This window comes from Ursus americanus, chromosome 32 (genome assembly GCF_024610735.1).
Source record: "Ursus americanus isolate L20-20 chromosome 32, mUrsAme1.1.p, whole genome shotgun sequence".
Classification (NCBI taxonomy): domain Eukaryota; kingdom Metazoa; phylum Chordata; class Mammalia; order Carnivora; family Ursidae; genus Ursus; species Ursus americanus.
In genome coordinates this window covers 7,056,361-7,066,138 of record NC_142158.1, presented here as the reverse complement: position 1 = coordinate 7,066,138, position 9,778 = coordinate 7,056,361, and the positions used below count along the sequence as shown (strand labels likewise).

Genomic DNA, 9,778 nt, shown 5'->3' with positions numbered 1-9,778 from the left:
AGAAGCAGACTCCCTGGTGAGCAGGGAGCCTGATGCCAGGCTCCATCTTAGGACCCTGAGATCATGACCTGAGCTGAAGGCAGATGCTTCACTGACTGAGCCACCCAGGCGCCCACAGCTTTCTGCTACTACATATAATACACATTTATTCAGTCATTCTCTGTATGGAAAGGATAAATGAGAGCTAAGGTGTGAAACAAAAGACAAGTCTATATATATAAAGCTAAGGAGTATTCCTGAGAAGCTTAGGGGACAAAAAGATTTTTAACTTAATCTTGTTTTTCTGATTTGGGGATTTGAGGTCTGTAACAACTTGCATGATAGGTGGGGCAATTTCCTAGTCACTCAATTTGTGACATGAAGTAATAATCTGAGGTGATCTACTGCAGAGAGGAAAATGTACATATTAACAGAGCAGTGGAAATAGGGAAGTTTTTGTCTCTTCCATGGATTCCGGCCAACTCCTTAGGTACACACACCTGCCATCCTCCCAGTGAGTCACCTCTGGCCTTCTCTCTGCCCAACGTGCAGCTGCCACATGGAAGCCAGTTCAGGAGACATTAGGTTAGGACCCCACCTTGCATTTGATTTACTTTTTTTGAAATTGGCCATGTCCAGGTTTATCCGACCCTGCAGTCTTTTCAACATTTCCTTAAGCTGCACGTGAGTGAGGCCAGGCTTTCTTGTGCTCTGCCAGTCCTCTGAACTAGAATACTTTGAATCTAGTTACTTGGAACCTCGTGCCTGGTGCCAAGCTTCAGGGACACGTAAGAAGAGCCAGAAAGCCAGGCTACAGGTGAGGTTAGTCATTCCCTACATCCGTGACCCTATTTAGGGCCCCCTTGTAACGCTAGTGCCCCTCAGGAAACATAAAACCAAACTCATCAAAAGGCATTGAGATAGGTTTCCAGTAATCATTTATCAAAGCTGATGACCCAGGCCTGGGGTCGCCTAGATTTGGCATTCGAAGCTTTCTCCTAATGAAAAGGTCAGCCCATACTTCCTCTCAGCATTCTCAGGTACTATTAGCATTCCTGGGAGATCCAGAAGGGCGGAGGACAGGAGACAGGGGTTCCAAGAACCGTAAGATGGTGAAGTCCAGGCCGCCGCCGACCCGCCCCCTCCACGCCAGGCCTTGCCAAGGCACTTGCCGGGCGTACGGACCGGGTTAACATTTCTTTTCCTGAAGCTGCGTAACAGCCCCGGCCAAAGGCGGCAGAGCCCGGCGGCAAGCCCGCCCCTCCGGCGCCCCTCCCTGCCCGCACGGCCAGCGGCGGAGGAGGCGTGGCGTGGCGCGGCGGCCGTCGCGGGGGGCGGGGCCTGCCGCGGGCGCCACGGGAGCGTCGCGGGCTGACGCGAATGACGCGGCGCCAGCCAGGCCGCTGCCCCGCCGCCCCGCAGTGGGGCCCGCCTCGGCCCGCCCCCGGCCCTCCCTGCCCGGCCTCCCGAGCGCCTCTGTCAGATTGTGGCGGCTGGCCGCGCGGTGCGCTCCTTCCTTGCAGCCTGGGCGCAGAGGCTTGTGTTCAGGCACACCCCCACGTCCCTTCGGCGCCGCTGCCTCTGCTCCACTGGCCTCCGCTCCGCCCAGCCCTCCGCCACACGCCGGTAGCGACATGGCACATGCGGCGGTACGCTGCCCCAGCGCGCGGGGCTCCGGGGACGGAGAGATGGGCAAGCCCAGGAAAGTGGCGCTCATCACTGGCATCACGGGCCAGGTGAGTGCCGAGGCGGGGGTTCGAGCCGGGCCTGCTGCTGCTAGGGCACGTGTGCGCCCCGCGCTCGCGGCTCCCTGCGTTTCCAGGAACAGCCTTCTGGGCATCCCGGAAGGTTTCCGATGTGGCTTGTCCTAGAGGTCGGTGACAAGATGTGTCTTGTGGGGAGTGTGCTGAATGCATGGAGTGCTTCTAGGCTTCCCTTGGGGCATGGGAGCTTGTATTCTACGTGGGATGTGGTCCTCACACCTGAGCAAGACTACCCTCTCTCACCTGTCCAGCCGGCGACTGCAGTGCTTGTTGCTCCAAGCCCTCTAGGGTGCACTTCCAAGTTAGTTCTTTGCAGATCCCAGTGCAGGGGGAGGGAGAAGGACTGGTTTTGTGTGTGTGTGTGTGTGTGTGTGTGTGTGGTCAACTTGGCTGTATTTCCGTGTAAGGGCCAAGGCCGCTTACCTGCTAATGCTTGGGAAGCAGGGGAGTTCTTGCTGTTTTGGTTTCCCCTCACCAGATTTCCAGACAGAAAAAACAAATTAAAAGAAAGTGCCGAGGAGTCATAGACCAGGAAATACTTTTCGTTTAAAAAGCACACCTCACAGAAACTTTTTAAACACACCAAATCCCGAGATTCATGTTAGTACATTTGAAATGTATCTGACAGACTGGTCCAAAGTTAGGCTAGGGTTTTATTTCCAAACAAAAGGAGTTCCTTAAGTGATGTAATCATGAGGAGCTGTCCTGCATGTTGGAACCCCATGTGCAGACTGAGCATGGCTGTTTCCTGACAGGCCTCTCTTAGAGACATTGCAACAGGTAGGACCTCACCACTGTAACTAGCTGTGCTGCTTTAGATTCATTGGTGATGGAATGATTTTACTCATTATTTTTGTAGACCAAGTGTTATATGTGTGCCCCTGGAGATCTCTTGGTAGTGGCTAATATTACTCTGTAATGGAGATGATAATAATAGCTAATAAATATTGTGCTTATTATATTATGTCACTTGACTGATATTAACTCATTTAGTTTTTACAAGTACTTTTTGAAGGGATACTTTTTTTTTTTTTTAATACCTCCACTTTACCTATGAGGAAAGTTAGGCATGGGAGTTTGATTTGTCTGAAGTCAGACAAATAGAAGTGACTAGTTGGGATTCAAACTCTGCTCTCAAAGCACTCTAGCATTAGAAGAGAAATTGGCATTGGCCAGATGTAGAGTCCAAGAATGCTAGACAGTTTTAACTACCGGATATCTAATTAGTTTCTGGTTATTCATCTTACTTTGTTTAAGGTAATTACAATAAACAACTGTTTGAAAACTGGTGGAGGAGGTTGGCAGGAACAAGGATTTGAGATTGAGGAAGTAAACCATTAAATTTAGGCAAGGGCCTATATGCTTTCAGGTCACGGCCTACATACTTTTTTTTTCTAATGCTGAGGACTCTTCTGTAGATGGTTGCCCTTTTTCCAATTTCTTAGACTGGATCTGAAGCTCAAACATTTACTAAGCTTATATGAACTCTTGAAGATAGAGTTTTTTTTTAGTATCATTAAGAAATTAGTTAAGCTGTTAATGTAACTCTGTTGGTATGACTTATACCAATTTAAGTGACCAGGACTATCAGTCGGTGCAGGTTAGAAATGGAACCCTGTTTAGAGCTTTGAACACAGTCATCTGGTTGGTACTGAGTGGCAAGGGAGATGGCAGAAGTGGCCCCCATTGTAGTTTGTCCAATAGGCTGCTACAGGGGAGTCTTCCTTGAGCACATGTTCAGCGTGCTATACCCTAACCAGACATTTTTGGCTCACCACTTCATTTCCAACTTTAAATTCCTTGAGTTTCAGCCTCCTTTTACCTTTAGCACCAATATTTTCCTCTTTCCTCTCACATTTACCCTCCTCATTGTCCCTTTGCATGTTGGGTTCTTGTGTTGGCTTCTATACCCCTGGCACAGTGTTGAACTCTGTAGCTGCACATAAATCCTTGCTAATGGAATTTACTGCTCTGCTATGCTTTGCGTTTATCTTCTAGGACAGTGACTCCTAACCTGGGTATCAAGGATCTCCAGAGGACTGTGAAGTTAATACAAGAGGTCTGAAAATCCATACATTATTGTCCATTTTTAAAATAATATTTGGTGAGAGCTTACTGAGCTACTCATTCTGCTAAACATTTTATATATCCCTACCTTAGAGGCAGGTACAATTTTTATTCCCAATTTATACCTGGGTAAGTAAGGTGAAGTAAGTATGTTCCCTGGGCGTGCACACCCAATGAGTGTCAGAGCTGAGATTTGAACTAGGGAGTTGCTTAGAGTAATTTTGTTGATGCTGCTTCTGTGGTAACCTACACACATTAAAATACAGCTTTGTGTGTGTGTGTATGTGTATGTGTGTGTGTGTGAGAGAGAGAGAAAGAAAGAGATTGTTTTACTCTAAGAAGAGGTTGCAGATTCAAGAAGGTGAGGTATTCACCATTGCCCTCATGGTATTCATGGCGGTTGTGCTATGATGGCGGTGTTAAATGGGTTGTCCCAAATTCCCACTTGAGAATGAGTGCAGATAGCCATGGTGCCCTGTCTGCTATGCATCTCTAGTATTTACTGTCAGGCTTCATATACTAGCTTTCTCTCTCCTGTCTATTCTTGATACAGTAATTGTGAATCATTTTCTAAAGTTTTTATCTTATTAAATCACCTTACAGAAAACCAGGCTCAGGTTTGGCTTTGCTGCCCCTAGGCCTTCTACCAGCCATCCCTAGAGCTCACCTCCACTGTCTTAATGTGCTGGTGGTTCTTTACTACAGATATGGAACTGTTTTTGCTTTTCTTTGGATACTATCTCTTTGTATCCCATCGGAGTCATTTTGTGGCTGAATGCCCTCACAGGTCTTACTCCTTTCCACTCAACTAAAGGCTTCTGTATACTCTGACTAACCCTGCCAAATACAGTCATTCCAGGAACTTTCTTTGTATTTACACATATGCAATCTCTTTTGGCTGTATAGGTAATTAGCATATCTTAGTTCTTTGGTTTGTAAACTGCTTTAAGATAGAAACCTCTCAGCATATTATTGCCCCATAGTTTTGCTTAGTGGGCTTTCAAAAATGTTGACTTTTTTTATTAACAACACAGCTTTACTCTGTTTCTGCAGAGTACAGGCTTGTTTTAATGCTGGTGGGAATATAACGATATGTAAGATGTACTCATTGCCCACTAGGATCTTATAGTCTTTGAGGAACTTAAGACTATGCACATGAAAAAAGTGTTGTTCAAGTGTGGTAGTGAAGTAGTGAACTTGTATTGTACAAGTAGTGAAGTAGTATTGTAAAAGTATGTTAGGAGCCAACGGTTTATGCAACCTCAGAATTCTGGGAGAAGTCATTGAATGATAGAAATAGCAGGGACTGTGTTGGGTTGAACAGCATGCAGAGGAGTGAAGGGAAGGGAACAGTTTTGGGGACAGTGAGGACACTGTAATAATAATGAAGGGAATTTAATTTATTAAATTATTTATACCTCTTGCTCATTTCCAAAAAGTTTCTGAAGTGGCATCAATAAAAAACACATAGTTGGACCATCATAAAAAGAATGAAAAAAAAAAAAAAACAACCCAACAAAAAACAACCAATAACTCCAAACCAAAAAAATAGGAGTCTGCAGTGAAAGCAATAGAAAAGGTGGAGGTGTGTACCAAAACCCAAAGCTAAGGATAGCTGCTGTCAAGGTCGACATAAAATTCAGCTTTGACTTTTCTGTGAGTCAAGACGAAGTGGATAGGTGAGTCAAAATTTTATTAGTACTACGCTCTTAGAGAAATACCTTTAAACAACAGAACAACATAATGCACAATATGCTTGATAGTAGTTTTTTAAAGAAGACAGTCATCTCCCTAGGATACTTTTATTACTCCCTAATGGATGGCAAAAGCACACTTTTTGGTAGATAGAGACTTAGATAATTGAATGGTTAGTGTTTGTGGATTTTTTCCTCTTTTAAACAGATATTTGTCTGTTGGTCTCTGCCAAGAGAGCAGGCAGGTTGTAACTGTAGATTACTTTGTCAGGGGTGTTGATTGTAAGGTTAATATTGCTGTTTTAAAAGTGAAAGTATTTGACGTGGTGAGGTCCTTCTTACCTGTAAGTTGGCCTAGATTTTCCTTAAAGAGGTTTAGATCTGGCCAAACATTTAAGCAAGTACCAGTTCGATGCTCCAGATTTCTGCATCATGACACATGGAAGACAAAGCGTGTATCTTTAAATAGTTAGAGTCAAGAAGAGTTAACTTGTCACTGGTTGGAAGACAGCAGACTTTTGGTAAGTTTTCCAAAGATGAAAGAGATGGATACTTTGAGTTATCAAGGTCAGATTCTTTAAGCCATATTATTTTGTTTCAGAATTTTGTTTTTATGGCCTTATTTTTAACTTTCACTACTTCTATTAGTTTTTGGTCTTTAAAGAAAACATGTAAAATGGATGACCTAATTTCCTAGGCTCAGGTGGCTCTTGCAGGCTTCATATTCTTCATTTAAGAGTTAATTTAGCATATTAGAAAATTGAGAATTGGCAGGCAGTACCATTCTTCCCACAGTTTTCCTTAACCCCTTTTAAATAATGCTTCAATTGAACTATAGTAGATGACTGGGACATTACCTCTTTTGGTTTTACTTTCTAATCCATATTCAGTTTCCCACTAATTTCTACATTCCAATATATGTATGAGTATCATCACTTATGTAGATGGAGATTTAGTGAAATGAAATGTGGTCTAATAAAACTAGGCCATTTGATTGGGAATGGCTACATGGAATCCTGGAGCCGAGGCTTTTTCCGTTTAAAGGGAGAGGCCCATGCTTGGTTAGTGATGTCTGCCTGGGAAAGGGAGTGATGGCACATGTGTTATGTCTTTACAGAATTGTGACTCCATGAGGATAGGAAAAAAGTGTCTTAATCATTTATCCCCTATGTCTAGTATAACTGGTACAGGTTAGGTACTCAAAATGTTTGATGAGTAAATTAATCTTCAGTTACTGATATTTATTGTCTTACAGAAGACTTGTCTGGAAATTGCAGATGACTGTAGAAATGAGAATAAAATGTTATGATGTGTTCCTTTTTGGTTAGGTAGAAGTAGCACATTTTCAACAGGGTAGTGGGCAGAATTGGATAGTATATACTTGACAGACAAATTGCAGTTTAAGAGATGAAATGATTTGTTATAACTTAAGATTTAAAGGACATGGGATATATTCATTTCCGGGAAAAAAGGTAGCATGTCCAGTTTTGTGAGATAGATTTCCTAGTGCTTTTGTATTCATATTTACTACTAAATTTGAAACATACTCCTTTGGCATACATGTTGGGGTTTTAGAACTGGAGTTAAATTACCATTATTATGTAGGGGAAGAAAGAGGACTGAAAGTGTGATTTCCCCAGGTCACACAGCAAATTAATGGTAGTGTTAGGATTAGAACCCCAGACTCTTCTCTTTCCATCGTTGTCTTAGGACTTGTTAATACTGTCGTCCCTTAAGAAGAAGGAGAGACTGCTTTAAGTTGGGAAAATTGGAGTAAAAACTACATGTAGTAATAAAATGTATGTTGTAGTGTTCTAGAAAGTTGAATAATGTACATCTGAATAAGTAATCAAATCTGTTTCAATATGTAAGGTAAAAGTAACTTTGTGTAACATTTAGCATCTTATTTTAACAAAATATTTGCACTCTGCAAAGATTGAGAGGCTTAGGGTAATGAAATAGGAATCTTTAGTATTGGATCTGTAAAGGAAAATTAACAAGATTATAGGGACTAAGAAAGAGGTTAACTTTAGACAACGTAGTCTTTCAATTTTTTTGAGTGTAATTAACACACAATGTTACATTAGTTTCAGATGTACAACAGTGATTAAACTTCTCTATTTGATGCTGTGTTCACCTTGAGTGTAGCTACCATCTGTCATCACACAACACTATTACAATACCTTTGACTATATTCTCCCTGCTGTACCTTTTATTCCTGGGACTTACTCATTTCATAACTGGAAGTGTGTATCTCCCACTCCCCTTCAATCATTTTGCCTATCCTCCCACCTCCTTCCCTCTAGCAACCATCATTTAGTTCCCTATATTTATAGGTCTCATTCTGCTTTTTGTTTGTTTATTCATTTGTTCTGTTTTTCAGATTCCACATAGAGTGAAGTCATATGGAATTTGTCTTTCTCTGACTTATTTCACTTAGCATATACTCTCTAGGTCCATTCACACTGTCGCGAATGGTAAGCTCTCATCCTTTTTAATAGCTGCATAATATTCCTGTATGTATTTGTGTGTGTGTGTGTGTGTGTGTGTGTGTGTACACTACATCTTCCTTATCTATTTGTCTATTTGTGAATACTAGGTTGCTTCCATATCTTGGCTATTGTAAATAATGATGCAGTAAACATAGAGGTCCATATATCTTTTCAAATTAGTGTCTTTGTTTTCTTTGGCTAAATACCCAATAGTGGAATTTTTGGATCATATGGTATTTCTATTTTGAAGAACCTCCACACTGTTTTCACAGTGGCTGTACCAATTTACATTTGCACCAACAGTGCGTAAGTGTTCTTTTTTCTCCACATCCTTGCCAACACTTGCTATTTCTTGTCTTTTTGATTTTAGGCATTCTCACAGGTATGAGTTGATAACTCATTGTGGTTTTGATATGCATTTCCCTGATGATGAGTGATGTTGAGCATCTTTTCATGTCAGACAACACATTCTTTAGAGACCTTAGATGTTCACTGTTCATTCAGGTTTGCATACTGTCCTGAGCTGGTAGTTTGCCTGCAGCGCCCCCAGACTTATTGAGTGCTACCTTATCTGCTCACGACATTGGAAGACCCAGTGCTGCACGCCCCCATGTTTGGCTTCAGGACCCCAAGGCTGAAATTGAGAGTGACTTTTGTTAGTTACTGACTTGATTTCTAGATGAACTGAAAATACTCTTAATTGTTCTTGTGATCCTGAATGGCTCTTTGAGGTATAGAGTTCTTAACTTGCCCGTCCTTTGAAGCAGCCTCTCCTGAACTTTTGTTGAAAAGTTACCGCTAAACGAGAATTATTTGGCTACGAATTGGGTTTAAGGAGTGAGGCGGAATGTTTGCCTTCTGAATACTTAGTAGATAATTATTTGGGGTGAGGGTACAGAAAAAATTACTGACATTGATAGAATGATTGTGTGCAATGTAGTGTACCAAGCACTTTCTACAAATTATCTCATTTAGGGACTCCTGAGTGGTGCAGTTGGTTAAGTGTCTGACTCCTGGTTTTGGCTCAGGTGGTGATCTCAGGGTCACAGGATCCAGCCCCGCATCGGGCTCTGTGCTCAGTGTGAGTCTGCTTACGTTTCTCTCTCTCTCTCGCTCTGCCCCTCCCCACTTCTAAAATAAATAAATACATCTTTAAAAAAAATTATCTCATTTCACCCCAGGTGGTACAAATTTTTACTGTCCACCTTATATCAAACAAGGAAACTGAGACTTGGAGAATTTCATACTTGCCTAAGAACCCTTAATGGAGTAGTTTTTTTCTCAGGACCTTCTCTCTTGTCTCGTCAGACTAGCTCACTTGGGCAGTTTGTCAACAAACTGCAGAAGTTCACAGCTCTCAAGAAGTTGTTTTTAAAGGCTGTTACATATTTTGACTGATATCTTACCATGCCCATTAGGTCATGTTAACATTATTAATGTGTGTGTCTTAATAGAAGTCTGGAATGGGGTAGGGAATGGAGGTGGAGCACTATGTTCTCTGAGGCCTTTTGAAAGCTTCTGGTGGCTCTTTTCCCTATCGTTCTTTTCAGTTCTCTAAGGGATTTTTTAGTAAGATGAAAACGGTTAGAGCAAAGTGCTTCTTCCTGCCCATAAACCTTCTTCTTCCAGTGGACGACCGAGAGCCAGTAGCCAATTAATAGGATCCTTAGAAATGGATAGGTCCCTGGGCCTGCAACTTGGGTGATGGGTTGTCTGGATGAAAATTGTGCCTGGAGAGCTTGCCCATAAGCTCTGATGAGCACGTGGATGGTCCAAGTTTTCA

At 42.4% G+C, this 9,778-nt stretch overlaps 1 protein-coding gene across 2 annotated transcripts in view; it reads left to right on the top strand.

Annotated features, from left to right (window-relative positions):
- Positions 1 to 1,411: 1,411 nt before the first annotated feature.
- GMDS (GDP-mannose 4,6-dehydratase) overlaps positions 1,412 to 9,778 on the top strand; it is a 596,023-nt gene continuing 587,656 nt past the window's right edge. Inside the window, exon 1 of one of the 2 annotated variants that reach the window (XM_087858114.1) lies at positions 1,412 to 1,715. In XM_087858114.1, coding sequence (XP_087714240.1) covers positions 1,614 to 1,715 — 102 coding nt within the window. In that variant the 5' untranslated portion in view covers positions 1,412 to 1,613. The remainder of the gene's footprint in view (positions 1,716 to 9,778) is intronic. The other variant, XM_045811502.2, reaches the window with a different exon arrangement.